Here is a 24,102-nt window from a genome sequence, read left to right on the forward strand (position 1 = left end):
TCTAGAGCTTTGAGATGCAAAGAAATCTGAGTGATCCAGTACATGAATCACAAAAGACTGGTATGGAGGCGCAGCATGTCTTGGTATTGGTGTTGGTTTATTATTGTCACTTGTACCGAGGTACAGTGAAAAACTTGTCTTGCATACCATTCGTACAGATCAATTCATCACACAGTGCATTGAGGTAGTACAGGGTAAAAACATGTAATTAGGAATGATAACAGAATGTTATTGTTTATTGCTAGGGAAATCGAATACAAAAGTAGGGAGGTTATGCTACTGTTATTTAGTGCATTGGTGAAGCTACATCTGGCATATGGTATACAGTATTTACCTATTTATTTAATGATGCTGATGCATTGGAAGCAGTTCAGAGAAGGTTTACTAGACTGGTCAGTCGAGTAAAGCTTCTCTGAACTGCTTCCAGTGAATTAATATCCCTCCTTAAAAGTGTTTTTAATGATTATCTCTGAGTGAAATATACCACTTTGACTGAGCAATTCTCCATCCATTGTGTGAATAGCGAGTATTCTGTTATACTTAGTGAATGAAAATTTTGCTTCAAAAGGTGCATCTCTGAAATTTGCTCTAGTCCCTACATTTTCTGATTATATTGTGAATATACACAGTTGTATCAACTATCTTACCTGTATCCCAGATATTGGATTCTAATAAACATCCTGAATGAGTTTTGTTTTTTTTGAAAATGTGAATAATTTACATTAAATTCAGTCCTTGACACACAGATAATTCAAGGGATTCTTAAATAAAAGTATGTATATTTAAATAGTTATCAACAAAACGATCACACATAGTTCTTTTTTTTGGGACAAGCATTAAACATAGGCTGTGTCTGCAACATTCATGCCAATGTTTAATGGTAGTCCCTAATTTTCATGGGAAGGTGGTTGTTGGCCGCCTTAATGAACCATTGCAGTTGTGAGGTGAAGGTTCTCCCACAATGCTGCTGATCAGCAGACTTTTGAACCACTGACAATGAAAAATGATATATCCAAGTCAGCATAGCACTGACAACAATACTCACCAGGACTGCATTGATGGTTGAAAGCAGACCGATGGAGCAATAAATGGCCTGATTGAATTTGACTTTTTTTTGTGAAAAGGACATTTTTGAGGAACTTGCCACACTGCTGGTAGATGCCACTGCTGTGTTAGAACAACTTGGCTAAAGGTGAGTCTAAAGTTAAGCCTTGAACATTCTGAGATATCTTTATTAGGCACATGTACATCGAAACACACAGTGAAATGCATCTTTTGCGTAGAGCGTTCTGGGGGCAGCCCGCAAGTGTCGCCACACTTCTGGTGCCAATATAGCATGCCCACAACTTGTTAACCTGTATGTCTTTGGAATGTGGGAGGAAACCAGAGCACCCGGAGGAAACCCATGCAATCACGGGGAGAACGTACAAACTCCTTACAGACAGCAGCCAGAATTGAACCCGGGTCCCTGGCACCGTAAAGCATTACGCTAACCACTACACTACCGTGCCTGCCCACTCTGATTGTGATATTCCTCCATTGTATCCTGAATTTCAGACAATTCTTCATTTCACATGGAGTGCATTAATTGGTTGAAGACCAGTTTCACGAAGATGCTGAGATGAAGAATCAATTCCACACTGGTGGTTGAAGTTAATTGCAAATGTTTCAACCTTGTGGAGACACTAGAGAGACTGCAGATGCTGGAATCTGGAGCAACACACAAAATGCTGGAGGAACTCAGCAGGTCAGGCAGCATCTATGGAGGGAAATGAACAGTCGATGTTTCAGGCCAAAACCCTTCATCAGGACTGGAAAGAAAGAGGGCAGAAGCCAGAATAAAAGAGTGGGGGGAGGAGTAGGGGGAACCAGATGGAATCTGTTGAGAGAGGACAGTAGACCATGGAATAAGGGGAAGGAGGCTGGGGACCAGAGGAAGGAAGGTGTGGGTGAAGGGCAGGTCGTGAGGGCAGGGGAGAGGAAACAGAAGGGGTGAAGGAGCCAGAAAGATAAGGGAAAACCAAAAGGAGGGGAGGGGGGTGGCAAAAAAAAAGTAGGGGGGGGAGTGGTCACTGAAAGTTAGAGAAATCGATGTTGATGACGTCAGGTTATATACCAAGACGGAATATGAGGTGTTGTTCCTCTAATCCGCATTTAGCCTCAACTTGGCAGTAGAGGAGGCCGTGAACAGATATGTCAGTATGGGAATGGGAAGTGGAATTAAAATGGCTGGCCACTGGGAAATCCTGGCTGTTCTGGCAGATGGAGCAAAGGTGCTCGATGAAGCAATCCCCCAATCTGCATCAGGTCTCACTGATGCAGAAGAGGCCACACCGGGAGCACCAGATGCAATAAATGACACCGATGGATTCACAGGTGAAGTGTTGCCTCACATGGAAGGACTATTTAGGGCCCTGAATGGTGGTGAGAGAGGAGGTGCAGGGGCAAGTATAACACTTAGCACGGTTGCTCCCCCCACCCTTTTGTTCTGGCCTCTGCCCTCTTTCTTTTCAGTCCTGAACAAGGGTCTTGGCCCGAAATGTCAAATGTTCATTTCCCTCCATAGATGCTGCCTGACCTGCTGAGTTCCTCCAGCATTTTGTGTGTGTTGTTTCAACCTTGTACACTCACAAGCTGTGCTTTCCAGTTCTTGAAGATAGGGATGAATATGAGAGCTACTTCCTCCACATTGCCCTTCATTGTGTGGAAGGATTGAAGAGGTTTGATCTTATCCAATAGTGGTGGGATTACTCGGGTCTGGCTATAGCAGGCTACACGTAGCCCTGCATTATATATTCACTTGATCAGCACTTCTTTGTTAGGTAATCCTGGCCTGCTCTTCACTCTCCTCACGTAACTAGGATTGGTTCTGGTAGAATGAGGGAAAATCAAACTGTGAAGTGAGACATGATAATCAGAAGGATCCATCTGTGCTTGTGTTTTATCTGATTTCGTAAGAAATGAGTCATAGTCACGTCTTCCTTTTATGATACCACACTTGGTGGCTGTCTCAGTAATGGGACAAAATGTACCTGTAGAATCTAAACAATGGCTGTAAGATTTGATGTTTTGAGTTTGCATGTCTCAGCCATCAGCTCCCCCAATTTATTTGTGAAGAAAACACTGCAGGAGTGGCTGAGCCGAATGCACCTTTGTCATGTCCAGATCCATTATTCACATTGATGTCAAATGCTCTATCTGATTTTACTGTGCTTTGTCATAGCAGTTTGTTTCAATGGAGTGGCTTGCTGAGCCATTTCAAAGAACAGTTAAGAATCATATCTGACTAGAATCACAAATAGGCTATAAAGATAAGGAAAGCAGATTCCTTGAAGGACATAACTGAACCAGGGTTTTTACAACAATTTGGTAATTTCATGATCACGAGTGGTGGTACTAGCTTTTCGTTACAGGTTATTTAATCAACTAATTTTAAATTGCTCATCTGCTGTAGTAGGATTTGAACATGTTTTGGCTCATCAGTCCAGGTATCTAAATTACAAGGCCAGCAGCCTAACCACTGTGCTATCATTCCCCAAAGGAATATGCTGTTGAAATTATAAGAAATAAATTTGTGATCAATGGTCCTGGATGTTAAGGAATAAAAATTGTATTTCACACACATAAAAAACAAAAGTAAATTTAGGATGGGGATAGAGCCACCAAGGAATATACATGATAAACTTATAGATGTGATTTAAAAAATGGCCAAAATGTTTTTCAATAATCACGTTGCCACTACTTTTATCAGGGAATCCACATTGTGAACAGGATATTAGAAGAAAGAATCGAAATATATGTAAAGATATACAAGATAGAAAGAGGTAAATAATTGATAAATTAATCATATTTACAAAGGACAAAACCTCTGGTCTGGCCAGACAGTCTGCACCCAGCATGTTAAAAGAAGTTAGTGTGTTAGTTTGTGGCTAGCAGGGCAATTGCCCCTCAATTGTTTGTTATTCTCGTCAGCCAAGACAACACAGTCACAAATGCCTTTGGAAATGAGTTGTGCCAAAGGATTGAAAGTCAGTGATTCTTTAAGAAAGAACAAGTTCACGGAATGATAGATCAACTAGCTTCATGGTAGAAAAAATAATGGAATCCTCAAGAATGTCAGAGAGAAACATCAGATATTAAAAATACAGTGAGAGATCATCAGCATAGATTTCAAAGGGGAAGGTCATGCTTGACCAACTTTACTGAATTATTTAAACTAGCAGGGAAGGATAATGACATATAGCTGGTGAGGTAGCTGTAATAGATTTGGATTTCCAAAAAACCTTTGAAAATGCACTGCAGGATACACTTGAGACAATCAGAAGACATGGAGTCAGAGGACAAGTAGAAGAATGCATAAAAAACAGGAAAAATAGAACAGATGAAATAGGAGCAGGAAAAGGCCATTTAAACCTTTGAGACTGCTCCAATGACCAATGCTCCAAGTTTATTTTCTCTCCTGAAGCCCATATGCTTTGATTCTGTTGGTGTCATAAATCTAGCCTCTCTAAGCACAACTTGTGTGAAATAACAACAAATTCGTAGGCTCATGTGACCTAGCTGTGTCCTGATTCTGCAAATTACTTGGAGAAGCTGGTCTACATATTCATCTTTTGAACTGGATATCTGCAAAAAAAAAACATCCTGGGTTAAGCCAACCAGTCTACTGAAAAATGATGGGTCAAAGTTTGGAGGTGCGAGTAAAGTAACACTGGGCATTACTCACCAATCTGGATCACAAAACAGCTACACATATATATCCATGTAGCTGTCTGTCCATTTACTTATTGAGCTGCATACAGCCAAGTGACAGATGTAAAATTGCTAGTAGCAAGAGTAAAGGGGTAAGAGCAAACCCATGAAATGATATATCCATACAAAGCACAAAGTGAACTATATATCTACCTACCTGATTACAGGCTACACACCTGGTTAAAATATGAAAATATGGGATAAGCTTATCCAATATTATGTCCCAAACACAACAAACAGAAACTAAAGATCAAGATTATGGTACTAAACTTGCTATCCATAAGTTTTAAACTCAAATCCAAGCACATCAAACTTTAAAACTGAAGTTGAAATAAGTCACAACTATGGTGTGAAGGAAAAAGAATGGTAATAAAAGGACTTACTTGTGGACAGCTAACCAGACCAACGGTTGCAAGTTATTTCTGTGCTGGACTCCTCGATGTCATCAGTGTTGTTTTTGGGGAAAGGAGGACTTTGTGAGTAGCTCAGAATAATTCACTGATGACTTGACTGACCATATGATAAGGCAGACACTTATCGCCTTCAGGGAAGGAAGCCTAGCATCTCTATCTGGTCTGGCCTGTCTTCAACTCCAGAACTCCAGTCCTATTCTCCATGGCTAATTCTCATCAGGCATTAGGGGTGGGTGTTGAAAAAGATGAAGTGGTATTGCAATTTTGATTAATAAGTTCATTACTGCAGCAATGAGGTTGCATATCCTAGAAGGCTCTTCAGAGCAGGCCAGACTTTTAAAACTTACAAACAAAAAGGGAGAAATCACTTTGCTGGCGATGTTCCACAGATTTCCTAACAGGCTGCAAGAGATGGAGGAGCAAATATATTGGCAAAACACAGAGGTGTAAGAATAATAGTGTTGTAGTATTAGGGGATCTCAACTTCCTCAGTATTAACTGTAATCACCTCAGTGTGAAAGAAATAGAGATGGAATTTTTCATGTGCATCCAAGAGAACCTTTTAAGTTTGTGCATAGGTAGTCCTTCTGGAGAAAGGGCAGTACTGAATCTATTCATAGTAAATGTAGCTGAGCAAGTGGCTGGAATGTCAGTGGATAGACCAGAAATTAAGGTCTCCCATGAGGGAATATTGTAAGACAGAACTTGGCAAAAGGAGACTGGAAGCAGTAACCTGCAGACAAGTCTTCATTGAACAAGTGGGAGTAATTGAAAAGTGAAACAGAGTTCAATGCCAACATGTTCCTGTAAGGGTGAAAAGAACAATATCCAAGAACCCTGGAGGTCAAGTGATATTGCGAATTGAATAAAGAAAAAAAAGACAGGTATAAACAACAGAAAATGGGGCAGCCTGAGAAGAATATAGATGGTGTTGGTGGGGTACTTAAAAAAATTAGGCAAGCAGAGTGGGTGCAAAATATCATTGGCAGATAAGATTAAGGTAAATCCTTAGGATTTTATATGTATATTAAGGGGAAGAGGGTAACCAAGAGTTAGGACCATTAGGGATCACAAGGGCAATCTATGCATGCAGCCAGAGAACACGGTGAAATTTTAAATGAATATTCTTTTGTTCATTTAAGGAGAAGAACATTGTAACTGGAGAACGCGGGGAGAGGGATGGTGAAATTCTCAAAGAAGTTAACATTAAAAAAAAGGAGATATTAGATTTCTTAGCAATATATAGATATGTGACATACTTGACCCTGGCATCAGAAGCTAACACACCATCCTGAATTCACATCAGATCTCCAGAAATGTCCTATCCCCCTATTGAGACTTCTACCTCTATTGCCCTTGGACTCTTGCTGCTCCCCACATGCATCTGAGCCACCCACAGTGACATGATCTTCGCTCTGGCTGGACACCCTAGAGATGCATTTAGTCCCATCATTTCCCAACACAGAGAAATGGTTTTGGAGTGGGATACACTATGAGGTTTCCCTAGCTGTCTCCCTTCCTTTCTCTGCCTGGTGGTCATCTGCTCCTTCTCTGACCACCTTTCCTAAGCTATGGGGTCAACACTTATTAAAATGTGCTACCCTGATAACTCTCAGTCTCGTAGATGCACTCTGTGAGGAGAAAATGCCTTCATCTCTGGAATTTCAGTGACCTCACTGAAACATATAACATTCTAATTGGGCTTGACAGGCTGAATGCTGTGAAGGCTTCCTCTAGAGAGAGACTCTAGAACTGAGGGCCATAGTTTCAGGTTTAGAGGTCAGCCATTCAAGACAGGGTGAAGGGGAACCTCCTTTTTCAAAGGTCTGTGAATCTTTGGAATACCCTACCCCAGAGGGCTGTAGATGGTAAGTTATGGAATATATTCAAAGGTAAGACTGATAGAACTTTGGATCCAGGGTTATACGTGTAAAGAAGGAAACTGGAATTAAGGCCAATAGGCCAGACTGGCCACAATTTTATTTATTGAGGAGCCACACAGCCTACTCATGCTCCTATTTCTTAGTGTTACATTCTCAACAAAGCCTGACCAGAATACAGCTAAATCAAATTATCAGGCATGGTTTTGTGGCAAGTAACATTCTTGGCACAGAGGTTCCAGGTTATGACCATCTTGAATAAAAGAATGCCCAGCCACCTTCTCTTGACTACCAGCATTGCCATCTTTGCTGAGCCCTCCATCATTGTGGTGAAGAGTTGGGATGGAGCTTACCAATAACCAGAAGCTTACTTGAACCAACCATATTAACACTTTGGATCATCTTAAGATGATTGGCTCACTTCCTCACCCCTGCAAGGCTCTCCATCATCTACAAGCCTTGAGGCAGGAGTGCTGTCATTCCTTTATTTATTGCTATTTACACCCGAACTAAAAATTACCTTTGCCCTTCACTTGGTATCTCACCTGTGCTCCAGTGGCGATCACATTGCAATACCAAATTGGTGCAGTGAAAAATAAGACATTGAGTCATGCTATCCTTTGCATATTTAATAACAACTTCCATTTATAAAAACAAATTCAATAAAAACATATTGAAAAGCATTTTGCAAGGAAATTGATGACTTGAAGAAGGAAAAGTGAACTGAACAGGCAGTGGATTGTAGTGATATAACAGCATTGTAGCCTGTCATAGTGAATATTCTATCACACTCTTGACTTGAGGCTGATAGATACTGGAGAGGTATTCAGGGGATCAGGAGTTGAGCCACTCATGATCTGAAAACCAAAGATGCATTATGTTTCTTGGAGATAAAGCCTACCCATTATGAACCCAACTCAAAACAGGGTTCACTTGATATCAACTACAAAATACCACCATTAAATTTTGAAGTTTTATTTATTTAAAAATACAGAAACATTGTACAAAATTAAAAAAAAGGATATTTCTATGTTTAGAATCAAACTAAAAGTGGGTCCTTGTAAGAGCAGTACGGGTTATGTGTTAGCTGACATTTACTGTACTGGGTTACAATTACAGTGCAAAAAGTCATAGAGCAAAGGAATCACTAGTAGGTTAAAGATAGCTTTTGAAGACTCCTGTTGCCAACATGTCTAAGGTAATTAAGGCACACTTTAAAATAACCTGCAATAAGTCTGTTTTAGTTCTGAGTATAACATAATGTGTTCGTCTGTGAAAATGATAAGACCTGAAACAAATCTATAAAGGACACATGTTTTAAATCTAAAAGCGAGAAATTTGTTCAAAATTTGAACAAACTTTGAAACAGAACTCAAATTCTTGATTTCCCTCCAACTACCACAAGTGATATTTCAAACTGTATTAACAATCTTCCCTGATGTCTCAGTCAGTAAATGTATCATGTGGTGTGGTGTAGTGTGGCAGTGAGCCATATAAAGCAGGGATTCCAGTTCTGATCCCTGGTTTGTGCTGAATCAGCTGGTCTCTGCTGAGGTGCTAGATACTCAAACTGATCTTGTTACCCCCATACTAAAGGGGAAAAATTGATCTTGCTGATAAATACACACATGAATATGAAGTGATGGTAGGATTGTTCTCAGTTGTAAGATGCAAAACTCCAATGTCAAAAAAGATGCTGACTCTTGGGGAACTGTAATCTGAAAAAATGGTTAGGTTTGGAGGCAACCTCCCCCACAAAAGGACTGTAGCCCTAATATGAATCAAAAGATGGACTGGATCAAATTAATATCAAATTTTATAACAACTGAGTGTTGCATGGTGAATTTACTCCCCATTTAGGCAGAGAAGAGCCTCCTGTTCTTTAGATGCTTTAAATGAAATGTACTTTGTTAAACTGCAGCACGTACTTTCTCAAAAAAGACGTGCTTTAAAGTATGAAAGGAAAAGCTGAACATTTTTATGCAGTTCCAGCACCTGCCTGACAAAGTGCACAATAGTTCAACTGTTATTTCAGTGTGACTTCTAGAAATTTAATTTTGCACTTGACTGTCAATAGAACTGAAACATCAAAGGCGGCCTTTTGTTGATAATCATAACTTGTATCTATTATGAAATTGGGTTGTTATTGTACAATTTTTTATGTTATTCAGACTTCAAGTGATGGAACAAAAGCAGCAAAAAGTTCAAGATGTTGCATACACAGACAGCTGCTTTCAGCAGGCCAACAAGTATACAAGAGCTAAGTGTTTCCACAAACCTTCCACCACCACCTCACCTACCAGCTCTTGCAAAAGTGCTTCCGGTGTCCACATCATGATGCCTCCCTATGATCACATGAACATTGTAAGTTCCCACTGTTTCCAGCTGGCTACCATTCCCTCCTATACAATTGCTTCCTTCACCCACTTCCTGCCACATACCAACCCTCTTCAACACTTTCTCCTATCCCCATCATTGCTACTATTTTCCATTCTGATCCCCGTCAATTAGCTTCCCAGTTTTACTCCTACCTTGACACAATGTAGCGCCTCACCACATGCTGGCTCCAAATCTGCTGCAGACCACATAATTCAAAACAGACAAACAAAAATCGAGTCATTCAGTTTTTTAAAAAAAATGCCACATTATAACCAGATTGGAACATGTACCGAGAAGAATTAATTTTGAGGTGAAAAACAAATCAAGAATGAGATTAACAGTTGTAGATAAACAGATACAGACATCACGAAGAGAAACACACCAGAGCCAAACAAAAAATTGAAAGACAAATGTATTGGCAAAAGAACAAGAAAAGCTACAAAAAAAATCAAATAACAATGTTATTTTCTTTCTCCATTGTCAATAAAATGGGGGATCAAATTACTTTTCAAATATTATTTTCTGCTTAATTTTCAGTTTTTAATAGGATATACTATTGTGCAAGAATCTGAATATAAAAGCATGGAAAGGAAGGCATGGCTTGAGATGCACTCCATGCATTGAGATAGGTAGTAATGGAATCCTGCATAGGCCCACCCTGCTTGATGGCAGAGCAAAAGTACATAGTTGCAGTCACAGAGGATGTAATTTGCGACTATGGCAAGGATTATTCCAGTGCTGCAGATGGCAGGCTGGAGAAAGTCCAAAAGGGTGTTTTGGGGAGATGATGACACATTAAAGAATTTTAAAAAGAACTGGAGGTTGGAATGCAGGTGGTAGTTGAAGAGGACAACACCACTTTGATATGTTTTTTGAAGACAGGAATGCGTGCTTGCTGCTCAATAATTAATTATATTATAGTATCACTGGTGGTGTAACAATAGCACCCTCTTGTGATCTGAACCTATCACGTCCCCCAGAACATTTCTCCATTCTTTTCTAGGGTGGAATGAAACACTATGGAATGAAGCCAAACTCAAATCATTAAAATTGTTGCATCTCACAGGAAACATTAACTTTCAGAGTAACATGCAATCAATTCTCACCTTGATTCACCCAACTCAGCATGAACAAGGAAACTACTAAAATTATGCTGAAGTATCCCTCTTTGCTAGATTGCTTAATATTTCCTCTTTGGCTTCTTTTCACTGATTTTAAACCTAAAATGGTTTCCCTTGTTTTGTCAGATTCTATTTTAAATAGTTGACTGTTGCTGTGTCCTCAGTAGGTAAAAGACTCATCCCTCAGATTTCTTCCAAATTCACTGCAGCAATTCAAGATTAGCTATTTCTCCCGCCAGTGGAAGTGTGGAATTAAAGAAATCATATCCTGTTGTGAAAATGGGGCTAAATTGTAATGGGCCTTAAATAAGACAAATTACTCTCATTTCAGTCTGCGAGTGATGGGATTTCAATATCTTAATAATTTGGATTTGATATACATCTTCAAAATCTAGCGCAGTGGTAACTAAATTTTGTTAGTGTTTTCATCCTCTGGTTTTTAAATGCCTACGAACCTTAATTTTTGCAACATGAGACATACAAAGCTCATATACATGTTTCCACTTGCTGGGATGTCTGGAATCTAAGGGTCACAGTCTCAAACTAAAGGAGCGTCCATTCAGGATTCATTACCCAAAAGGATAATGAATCTTTCAAATTCTCTATCCAGAGGGCTGCAGAGATGACAGACTGAACAATTTTTGGATATTAAAGTAATTGAGTGATGTAACATTAGTGAAGGAAAAGTAGTACTGAGGTATAAGACAAGCCTTAATCTTATTGAGTGCAGTACAAGCACAAGGGGCAAAATGGCCTTCTCCTATTTCTTGCATTTTTCTGACATCATTCTCAATTACTTTCCAATCAGACAAAAAACTCAAATTGTGATTAAAATAAAAATACAAAGTGGTCAGAGGTTGAAACTTCAGATGCAGAGAAGGTAAGGGCCATACAGAAAGGGTGATTTTGACAAAAAGCAGTAGGCTGAAGTCTGGTGAATGGTACAGGGAGCTGAGGTGCAGAATGAAGTCACCCAGAATGTAGAAGTGGGGGTAAGAGTTATGGTGGAACATCTCAGTAAATAAAGTAGACATGGTGTGTAAATGGGTTGGTAAGTTTCAAGACTTTAAAAGATTGCTCCAAGTAGTGGAAAAGATTGCATTATTCAAAACCATAAAGGTACCAGAGAATTAGATTGAGAGGCCAAGATGAAATTCACAATGAGAAACATGCCACCTTCATGTTATTTCAACAGTACTAGTATTGGATACAGAAACTAGTCAGTAAAGCAAATACAGAAGTCTCTGGCAAGACGCACCAAAACTTCAATGAATCACAGATATTGGATAAAGCTTTGTTTATGAATGACAGCATGTTCATGAATGGTATATGAAAAGAGTACATGATCACTGATCCTCAAGGGCAATGGAAAGGTTGAATGAAATGGGTAAAAGGTTGAAGAGATTACAGTGGCATGCAAAAGTTTGGGCACCCCTGGTCAAAATTTCTGTTACTGTGAATAGCTAAGCGAGTAAAAGATGACCTGATTTCCAAAAGGCATAAAGTTAAAGATGACACATTTCTTTAATATTTTAAGCAAGATTACTTTTTTATTTCCATCTTTTACAGTTTCAAAATAACAAAAAACTGAAAAGGGCCCAAAGCAAAAGTTTGGGCACCCTGCATGGTCAGTACTTAGTAGCACCCCCTTTGGCAAGTATCACACCTTGTAAATGCTTTCTGTAGCCAGCTAAGAGTCTTTCAATTCTTGTTTGGGGATTTTCGCCCATTCTTCCTTGCAAAAGGCTTCTAGTTCTGTGAGATTCTTAGGCCGTCTTGCATGCACTGCTCTCGAGGTCTATCCACAGATTTCCAATGATTTTTAGGTCGGGGGACTGTGAGGGCCATGGCAAAACCTTCAGCTTGTGCCTCTTGAGGTAGTCCATTGTGGATTTTGAGTAGTGTTTAGGATAGTTATCCTGTTGTAGAAGCCATCCTCTTTTCATCTTCAGCTTTTTTTTTACAGACGATGTGATGTTTGCTTCCAGAATTTGCTGTTATTTAATTGAATTCGTTCTTCCCTCTACCAGTGAAATGTTCCCCGTCCCATTGGCTGCAACACAAGCCTAAAGCATGATCGATCCACCCCCGTGCTTAACAGTTTTAGAGGTGTTCTTTTCATCAGAAATCTGCACCCTTTTTTCTCCAAACATACCTTTGCTCATTGCAGCCAAAAAGTTCTATTTTAACTTCATCAGTCCACAGGACTTGTTTCCAAAATGCATCAGGCTTGTTTAGATCTTCCTTTGCAAACTTCTGACGCTGAATTTTGTGGTGAGGACGCGGGAAAGTTTAATGGCTTCTACAACAGGATAACTATCCTAAACACACCTCAAAATCCACAACGGACTACCTCAAGAGGCACAAGCTGAAGGTTTTGCCATGGCCCTCAAAGTCCCCCGACCTAAAAATCATTGGAAATCTGTGGATAAACCTCAAAAAAGCAGTGCATGCAAGATGGCCCAAGAATCTCACAGAACTAGAAGCCTTTTGCAAGAAAGAATGGGCGAAAATCCCCCAAACAAGAATTGAAAGACTCTTAGCTGGCTACAGAAAGCGGTTACAAGCCGTGATACTTGCCAAAGGGGGTGTTTCTAAGTACTGACCATGCAGGGTGCCCAAACTTTTGCTTTGGGCCCTTTTCCTTTTTTGTTATTTTGAAACTGTAAAAGATAGAAATAAAAAAGTAATCTTGCTTAAAATATCAAAAAAAATGTGTCATCTTTAACTTTATGCCTTTTGGAAATCAGGTCGTCTTTTACTCGCTTAGCTATTCACAGTAACAGAAATTTTGACCAGGGGTGCCCAAACTTTTGCATGCCACTGTATCTTCGAAGCATTTAATCCTCAGTGCAAATTGATTCTATATACTTATATTAAAGAATACCAAAACCAACATTGTCATTTTTGAAAAAATAAAAATCTTCACAATATCCAATAGCTAAATTTCAAGTATGTTAAAAATAAAATGTGTGATGTAGAACTCATTCAATATGTGTACTTTTGTTCAACAAGATGAAGGATGTTATAGTTAGACATTGGAACACCTTCTGTTTTAAGTACATATCTCGGTATCAAATACACTAAAGTATGACAAGATTAGGTGCTTTGGTGTAGCCTTGCAAAGGTATCTGTTACTAGGTCAGTCTGATACTTTTGCATCTCCCATACCAGCCAGGTGGTTCCCCAGACTGACACAGCCAATTTACATGTGGTAATTTACAGTTAGTCAAAGTCCAAAGGAATTAAGTTAAATTTTCTATGCTTGTTGCACAAACTCTGTCTAATAATCAGATAGATGTCTGGAGAGCAAGGTTCTGGGGGTTAAAGCATCTTGTTCTTGTAAACAAAATGCTTCTGAGAAAGCACAACTGCAATGATGTAAAAGTTAAAAGAACTATTGAAATACAGTAAAACTCTGACAATCCGGCACCCTTTGGAGTTTGCTGGTGTTAAAGGGAGCATGGGAACCTGGGCCCTGATGAGTTTAAAGGGAGTGTGGGAACCAGGGCTTTGGTGTCATAAAAGGAGGATGGTAACCGGGGTCCACTTGTGTTAAAGGGAGTGTGAGAAATCGCTTATACTACCTAAAACAGATATTTCCATAAATGTTTCTTGTACGGCTTAATCTGAATTACATTTGTATTATGCCACACCTAAAACCACATCAGTTCTTTCATATAGATTATGAATCAGAATTCCGTGACATTATTTTAATTTAGTAATGAAAGATGATGCCAATCTTATCACAAACACATTTTCACTCTAGTTCCAATTTGTTTAATCTCTCCACGATATCATTCAATGTGTCTTTAATGTATAATATCCATTATACTTTTGTTTGCTCCCTCAGTATTCTTTCCTCTCTCATTAAAAAACACACTGGCTAGGTGTAATAGTCAAAGAGTCATAGAGAGGCACAGTACAGAAACAGGTCCTTCAGCCTACCGAGTCGACACCGATCATCAACCATCCATTTACACCAATACTACATTAATCCCATTTTATTCTCCCCACATTCTCATCAACCCCCACCCCCACCAAGATTCTAAGATTCTACTACTCACCTACACATTAGGTGTATTAATTATCACAGCTGCAGGACTGTTTTGAGAACACTGACTGGAGTCTTTTTGCTGATAACAACCCTATTGCAGAAAACAACGCTGCTATAGACCTTGAACAGTACACCTCATCAGTACTATCATATATCAACTTTTGCACAGATAATGTTACCACTGTTAAGAAAATTTGGGTGTTTCCGAACCAGAAACCCTGGATGAATACACAGGTCAGGAAGCTGCTAAAGATTAGAGATGCTGCTTACGGAGCTAGAGACACCATTGCCTATAGTCTAGCTAGAGCAAATCTTAAACGCGGCATCAAAACAGCAAAACACGACTACAAACTTAGGATCGAGGACAGTTTTAACAATAATAATCCCCGTCGCATGTGGCAAGGAGTACAGGCTTTCACTGATTATAAAATGAAAGATACCCAGCCTGTAAACAGTAACATCTCACTGGCAGTTCTTTGCCCACTTTGACAGGGAGAACTATAGCAAGGAAATGGTTAGACTGCCTCAAGATCCTTATGGACTGGTACTTGATACTAATGAGGTCAGTAGGATACTACACAGTATCAACACAAGGAAAGCAGCCGGACCTGATGGTGTACCAGGGCGTGTGCTTCAGGCATGCGCTAACCAATTAGCTGGGGTTTTCACTAACATCTTCAACCTCTCCCTGACATATGCTGTTGTCCCTACGTGTCTTAAATCAACAATCATTGTGCCCATTCCTAAGCAAAAAAAGTGTGCTGCCTCAATGATTATCGCCCAATTGCACTTACACCGATTATAGCCAAATGCTTCGAGGGACTGATTTTGAAGCACATTAAACATGCTATCCCTGCCACTGTGGACCAGCACCAGTTTGCCTACCGGGCAAATAGATCAACGGAGGATGCAATTAGTCTCGCCCTCCATACTGCTCTGGCGCACCTGGAAAGACCGGACATGTATGTCAGGATGCTCTTTTTGGACTTCAGTTCAGCCTTTAACACAGTTATTCCCAGCAGACTAGTGTCCAAACTCCACAGCCTGGGCCTGAATACAACAATCTGTAACTGGATTATGGACTTTCTGACCAATCGTCTGCAGACTGTCAGGTTAGGAGGGCACATATCTTCCACCCTCACCCTGAATACTGGTGTTCCCCAGGGGTGTGTGCTGAGTCCCTTCCTGTATGCCCTTTTTACTCATGACTGTTCATCCGTCCATGAAACAAACACCATCATAAAGTTTGCAGATGACACAACAGTCATTGACCTGATTATGAACAATAATGAATTGGCATACAGGGATGAGGTACAAAACCTGACAGCCTGGTGTTCCGCCAACAATCTCATTCTCAACAGCCAAAAGACTAAAGAGATTGTGGTGGACTTCAGGAAGTCAAGGAAGATAGATCTTGGTCCAGTGTTCATTGGTGGCGAGGCTGTAGAGAGAGTCTCCAGTTTTAAATTCCTGGGGGCATACATCACCGAGGACTTTTCCTGGGCAATACACACCTCAGCTGTCATTAGGAAGGCACAGCAATGCCTCTATTTTTTGAGGAAATTGAGGAGAGCCAGACTGTCTCAGAACATTCTGGTGCACTTCTACTGGTTTGCGGTGGAGAGCATCTTGACATACAGCATTACTGCTTGGTATGCCAGCCGCACTAGGAAGGAGCAGAAGGCTCTGCAGAGGGTCATCAAGATGGCCCAAAGCATCATTGGGACTCAGTTACCAGCGATGGAGGACATCTATCAGGCTCGGTGTCGGAGCAGGGCTTTAAACATCATTCGAGAACCAGCTCACCCTGCTCACTACCTTTTTAAACTACTCCCCTCTGGTAGGCAATACAGGGCAATATATGCACACACTACAAGACTGAAACACAGCTTTTTTCCCCAAAGCTGTTAAATTGTTGAACATGGACTGTCACCTCCTATACATATATACATACACATACTATGTCTTCCCCCCTTTACCAGCTGGACTCATCATGGTGTTATTTAATATGTTGATATTGATATGCTGCTGATTATCATTATTATTATCATGGTTCATTTGCACACTGCCTTTTTATTTTTTTATATACTTTATATTTGTGTAAGTGTTTGTTTTATTTTATAGTTATAATTGCTCTTATCAATTTACTGTTTTGGTTTTTATTAGGCAAGGGAGTGCCATCGTAATCTCGTTGTGTTGTTGTTGCAACAGTACAATGACAAATAAAGAAATGAATGACTGATGATGACATTAGGGGCAATTTGTAGTAGCCAATTACCTATCAACCCACACATCTTTCAGATGCAAGAGGAAACCACCCAAAGGAAACCCATGTAGTGATGGGGAAAATGGGCAAACTCCACACAGAAGTCAGGATTGAACCCAGGTCTGCCGCTGTGAAGCAGCAGCACCACCAGCTGTAGCACTGTACTATCCCAATAGTCTCAATGTTTCATACCAGGCTACTATGATTACATGAGAGTCAGAGTCATACAGCACAGAAAAGGGCCCTTCAGCTCAACTCATCCATGCTGACCAAGACACCTATCAAAGCTAGTCCCATTTGCCTGTGTTTGGCTCATATCCCTCTAACCTTTTCCTATCCAATTATTTGTTCAAACATTTTTGTTTAAACATTGTAATTGTACCTGCCTTGACCACTTGCATCTTAAAAGAAACCATGTTGTGTGGCATGATGGAATATTAGTTTCAGTTTTGGTATGGCGAGTGCCATGCAAACACAAGGTACTGCATCTGGTGGCCTGGCCAAAAGCCCAGTAAAACACATTTTAGCAGTAGCAGATGGACTGGATTGATGGACGGCCAGGAGACCATCTGGTTACGAGATATGCTCCAATGTCACTCTCCAATGCCTATGCTTTGAGGCTACTTAGCACTAATTCATTTTTCTAGATCTTGTGCTGTTGTAATTAAGGTAGCTCTTACAAACACATTTAATGAAAATAATATATCACACGCAATGATTCCCCATACCCTCCCAAAAAAACTTTTTCTTGCATAGCGTGATTTCACAAATCAACATCAATAATTTCCCTTGACTAGTAAATGGATATTCCATAGAACTATGATTATGCAAAACATTTAGCCAGCAAATAAATTAGATCAATTAAAAATACATTAAAAGGCACAAAATAGCGCCAATTTAACTTGCACACTTTGCACAAAGGAACATTGTCACCCAGATGCATTATAATGCAGCTTAATAATGCAGCTCCTTTCCTACACCTCATTTCAGGTCATAATGCTTTCTGTGCAGCAGTAAATCCATTCTCGCCTCTCATCGACAGGCATCACATGTTGGCAGACCTACAAACAACAGAAATATTAAAATTAATATTTCTATTTTATTCTTTTGTGGTGACATTGAGGCAGACATAGAAAAGTGTTAATAATTTCTCCATAATCCTTTTTCCAATTTTAATCTTCCCATGCTCCATGGCATATTGGCTGATCTCAGCCAGGATATCATTTAAAAAATTGAAATTGCTCTCTTCATTGTATATGAGCAAGGGAGAGGAAAATTACATCAGTTTCCTACTGATCAATATGCAATAATCTCAGTTTGAAATGTTCATTTAGAGATACGGATGTGGGCAAAATTTGAAATGACTGATAAAGGGATTGATATTTACATATATAGATCCTTGGTTTGACCCAAAACAGCTTACAACCAATGCCCCTCATGGATAAATAGCTCACCAAAGCTCAGTCTCAGCCTGCACCAAAGACCGGAGAATAAATCTGAACAGATGCAAAGACTTAGGAGTAGGACAGGGATTCTTTGTGGGGAAAAAAACCCTGCTTTAATGGAGCAAGAGTACACTAATTAAAAAAATGCATTCCAACTATGTCTTCTTCACTGTTAAAAAGAAAACTTTTTATTAATGTACCAGTAACTATTAGCCTCTCACTACTGTTTGCAAGGGTGGCTTAAAATCACAGATAGATAAAAGGTTTAACCCTTCCCAAATGATAAATAGAAAACCAACAAGACCTCTGTTTATTGAAGATTAATCCTTACTTTCTGGGGTAATTCACACAAATTATTCTCAATTTTGTATCCCCTATGAGTGGACTGTGTGATTTGGTGGGTGGTTTTCTATTAGAACTAGTTTTTTGGATAATAACCATCATTCATTCATAATTTGGACACCCAAGGTATAGGAATATAGCACTTGCCACATAGGCTGGTTTCAGTAACCTGTTTATTACAACAGCTGAGAGTTTGATTGAAATAACACAACTATTAGTTTGCCCAGCCATCTGTACTGTATTCTGCAAATACAAAAACACTGACATAAATATCCAGTTAAGATTAAATTATGTAATCACCACCATCAATGATTTTCAGAGAAAATGTGAAATAATGTGATTTATGAACGCATTATGGTGGGCTGGGAAATTAATCAGCTTGTCACATGCACTCTTATTTATGCAAGATCATTGTGATGAATATGTCACCTGAAAAGTAGAACACAAGAGGAAAAATAATCCATAGAAATTGAGATACCAAAGATAGGATTACTCTCCTTAGAGCTGAGATGATTGAGACACAATCATATAAAAGTACTGATATTATGAAGACCTTTGATGCAGCAAATAAGAAACTGTTTTCTCTGCAGATGGCTCGGTCACCACAATGTTAAAGTAAATTATTAAACAGGCAGACAGGAGGTGAGGAAAACTTAATTTTAGAAAATAGTTGTTGTGATCTGGATTGTACTGCAGAAAGAGTGGTAGTAGCAGATTTAATAGCAATCTTCAACTGGCAAATGCATAAATACCTGAAGGAAAGGAAAGTGTGGACTAGAGGGACAGGGCAGTGAAACAGGCATAATTGGATAGGTCTTTAAAAGAGCCAACCCAAACACAAAGGATTATATGGCCTTGTTTTTTTCCTATAAGATTTCATGATTTCAAGAGATACATACTGTATATGATGTATTTTCCCTAATGGCAGGTACGTAATCAGACCTCAGTTGGGGTTAATTACTATATTTCAACAGTCACAAGCTTAGGGAAGAGAGGAAAAAAAATGCAGATTCCTACTCTTAACGGCTCTCCAGTCATTGCTGCAAATATGGAGATGGTGGGAGATGATTAAGCTTAATTGAGATTCTCCTCTGTAAAACAGATTGCTGAGACTAAGAAAGTATTATCCAAGTCAAGTACCATATTCATTACACCTACAGAAATGAAATATAGCAACTCAAAAATTATAGGTAGATTTTATTCTTCAATTAGAAAAAATGTATATTCTTTTCTATCACCAGGATGAAGTTTGGGGAAGGAGTTGCTAAATTTAGGGCTAAGGATGCTGAATGCAAGGCTGTCAATAGTGGATTGATTAGAATGATGAAACCACAAGAGGCCACAGTGGGAGATTTTGAGGCCTTGCAGAGCCGTAAGAGGTTCTGGATATTGAAAAGAGTGAGGCCATAGAGAAGTTAAAAAACAAACATTTTAAAATGGAAGCATTATTCAACCAGGATCATTTCTATCAGTTTCCTCACCACTGGATTAAACTTACTGGCCCATTGATGCTGGATTTATCCTCTTCTCTTTCAGAACATCTAGTCCGGAATCATGCCCTTATCCCAGGAGGATTGCAAGATTAAAACCTAGTGCAATTTTTTCATTCTTGATGTGGACACTGCAGCAAGGACAGCATTTGGTGCCCATCCCTAATTTCCCTTGAGACAGTGGTGGTGATCTACCTTCTTGAATGGCTCTGAATGGCCTTTCAGAATGCAGTTTAGTGTCAACCACATTACAATGGGTCCATAGTCACATACCAGACTGATGACCTGACCAAACCAGATGGACAGCAGATTTCCTATCCTGAGGGCCATAGGTTTTTTCAATATATATATATATAGCTTCATGATCATTGCTAAAGAGGCTGTTGATTTTGAATTTTAAACCCAACATCCCTCTCTTCCTAGTCCAGGCCAGATTATTAATCTGGTAAATCTGCTACAGCACCACTATCAAGGTCAGCACAGTGGCACAGCAAGTAGAGTGGTTCTTCACAGCTCCAGTGGCCAGGTTCAATCCTGACTTCCAGTGCTGTGTGTGTGGGATTTGCACTCTCTCTCTGACCCCTGGGTTTTCTTCCAGGTGCTCCAGTTTCCTCCCACATCTCAAAGATGTGGTGGGTTAATTGGCCACTGTAAATTGTCCCCAGTGCAAGTAGTTGATTCGGGGGTGGGAGTTGACAGGAATGTGCAGAGAATAAAAATGGGATTAGTGTTGGATCAATGTAAAATAACTGCTTGATGCAGCATTGACTCAGTGGGTCAAAGGGCCTGTTTCCATGCTGCATCTCTCTATGACTTTAATTTCCACCTTCAATTCTTTCAACAACCCAAGATATATCCCCACCAGACTTAGCGACTCATCTATATCAAGTTAGCCAACATTTCTGGTACTCGCTCCTAGTCAATATTTAGCCAGCCGAGCTTATCAACTACCTTTCTTTAACTGAGACTTTGCAGTTATTTCCTTGGAAATCACAAATATGAAGTACCCATTTAGAATGCTACCACCTGCATCTACGTATAATATCCTTTTAGTTTCTAATCAACTGCCACCACCTCCCTGCACATCCTTTCCCCCCCCCCCCCCACCCACACCACCACTGACCTTAGTACCCATTTATATTTATTTACCTGCAAAAGAGTCAGAGTCATACAGCTCAAAACCAGGGCCTTTGGCCCACCATATCTACAGTATATGCTGACCACTAAGTATTTATCTATACTCATCCCATTTTCCAGCACTTCTTTGCTTTGACGATTCAAGTGCTTGTTTGGATGCTTCTTACATGTTGTGAGGGTACCTGCCTCCACCAACTTCTCAGGCAGAACATTCCAGATTGCAACCACCCTCTGGGTGAAAGAAATTCTTCCTCAGATTCTTCCTCTAAACTTGACTTTCAACCTATGCTTAGACACAATAGTTTCTTACTCTCTCTCCTAGCTATGCTTCTCATAATTTTGTACACCTTTATCAGCTTCCTCCCACAGACTTCTCTGCTCCAAGGAAAACCAGCCCAACCTATTCAGTCTCTCCTTATAAATGAAACATTCCAACCCAGGCAACACTCTTGTGAATCTCTTCCATATCCTCTCCAGTGCAATCATGTCCTTTCCATAGGTTGGTAACCATAAATGCACCAGCTGTAGCCTAACCAATGTTTTATAAAGTTGTCCAAGACCTGATTGACCTTATACTCCATGCCCTGGCTAATGAAGGTAAGCATACCATATGCCTTTTTCATCAACCTATCTACCTATGCTGCCACGTTCTGGGATCTTTGGACGTACACCAAAGTCCCTTTGTCCCTCAATTCATGGTTTATGTCCTACCCATATTAAATCCCCCAAAATGCAAGACCTCACATTTAGCGTACCCTAGCATGGACTTGCCTCTGATTGTGGTTTTTCTTTTGCACTAATGTCTTGTTTTGCACATAGTCTTTTTCTTCACTGTCTTGTAATAGTTTATGTTATGTGCGTTGTCTGATTCTACATGCCTGTGATGCTGCTGCAAACAAGTTTTTCATTGTACTTGTACCTCACCGTACTTGTGCATATGACAATAAACTTGACTTGATTTGACTTAAATTCCATCTGCATTGCCCTGCCCAACTTTACCAGTTGATAACATCATCCTGTAGCTAAATCTCCCCTCCTCATAATCAATTTTTGTGTCATCTGCAAATTTACTAATCATACCTCTTACATTCACATCCAAATCATTCACATTTACAACAAACATCCAGGTCCTAGAACTGAACCCTGCAGTACACCACTGGTCACAGACTTCCAATCACAAATATAACCCTTCAAGATCACCCCGGCTCCTTGTACCAAACCAATTTTGGATCCAATATGCCAATTTGCCTTGGATTCTCATGGGCTCTAACTTTTTGGACCAGCGTTCCATGTGGGACCTTGTCGTAGGCCTTACAGAAGTCTACGTAAATCACCTCATTGTCTTCATGAATATCTTTATTTACCTCTCCAAAAAACTCAATCTGACAGGACCTTTCACCAACAAACCCCTGTAGACTATCCCTGATCGATCCCTGCCTTTCCATGTGTAGATTAATCCTGCAGATTAAGACTTTTCAGTTCCCTTTTACATTAGCTGCTAATCTGCTGTCAGACAATATCTCTGCCTCTTTTATTTCCTTTTTCAATTCCCTCCTGATATTTCTAATTTTGGCCTGGTTTTCACTTACCTGATATCTATCATACACTCACTTTCTCTGCTCTATCTTACTTTCTCTCACAGGCATCTTAAAATGGGAGAGGATGGGCCAGTAACAGCATTTTACTCCCCAACTATCAGTAAGCACTTTAAGATGCATGAATGCAAAAGTAAATTTGCTTTAAATGTCCTTCCAAAAGTGGTTACAATCGAGTTCCCATACATGCCCCTGCTCTACTTCTCTCACATCCAGGGAGTACTGGCTTTGTTGTCCTACCTTTCCCCTTGTAAGAATGTACCTGAATTTTACTTGAACCATCTTTTCTTTAAATGCCTCCCATTTTTCAATCATCATTATGTCTGCCAATCTTTGACTCCAATTCACCCAGCTTGTAATTTTTTTTCTGAATTTTGTATTGTTCCTTATGCTTTTCCTTAGCTACTGAAACCAAGATCAGTCTTTCCCAAATGTTCCGCAATGATACTTGTTCCATTTGACGCAGCACATTTCCTAGAACAAAAACTAGCAACAGCTTCCTTCTCATTGAACCAGAAATTATTAAGTATTTTCTTCTGAATATTCTTGATATGTTATCTCTTCTATTTTGTCCTTTGCATTTTTACTCTCAAGGCTGTAATAGGATACTTGGAGTCCCTCATTACCACTACTCCACATTCCTTACTCCTCTCTTTAATTTCTCCCAAAATGTAGTCTTCCTTTTGTTAACCTATAAAAGCATGCAATAATATTGGCACTTAGTTCAAACCATATGGATTCAGTATTTGACCCTCAGAGACATTTGCTTGGGGATACTGCAATATTCTTTTTGATCAATACTACCTCATATCTATCTTTCTCCCTTTCCCTACCTTGCAAATCTCAAATACAAGTCCTCCTTTTCCTGATGAAATAAATTCGAATATAGTTTGAAAATATAATGACAAATATAACCATCGTAATCAATTTGATAATATCAACCTTGCTTACATTAATGAGAGTCTTCTAGTGTTATCTGGTGTATAATGTAATATTAAAATCACAATACAAGTGCATGATTAATTGATTCTTTCAAAGAAAGGACCAGTGTGAGAAACAAAGAAATGGAATTAATAAAGTGCCAAGATGGCATAAAATAGTTCACATCAAATAAATAACTTTCAAGAGCAATCAATATCATTGCATAGACAGTATACCAACAACATCCACACAAATATCAAATAAAATGATTGATCCATCTGTATATATTAGTGTTTGGCCAGGT

General features: G+C 39.5%; 1 protein-coding gene across 1 annotated transcript in view; it reads right to left on the bottom strand.

Annotated features, from left to right (window-relative positions):
* Positions 1-17,817: 17,817 nt before the first annotated feature.
* The window catches only part of efcab7 (EF-hand calcium binding domain 7), a 51,546-nt gene continuing 45,261 nt past the window's right edge, over positions 17,818-24,102 (bottom strand). Inside the window, exon 14 of the mRNA XM_052011384.1 lies at positions 17,818-17,929. Coding sequence (XP_051867344.1) covers positions 17,855-17,929 — 75 coding nt within the window. The 3' untranslated portion in view covers positions 17,818-17,854. The remainder of the gene's footprint in view (positions 17,930-24,102) is intronic.

Source organism: Pristis pectinata, chromosome 3 (assembly GCF_009764475.1).
Source record: "Pristis pectinata isolate sPriPec2 chromosome 3, sPriPec2.1.pri, whole genome shotgun sequence".
Lineage (NCBI taxonomy): Eukaryota > Metazoa > Chordata > Chondrichthyes > Rhinopristiformes > Pristidae > Pristis > Pristis pectinata.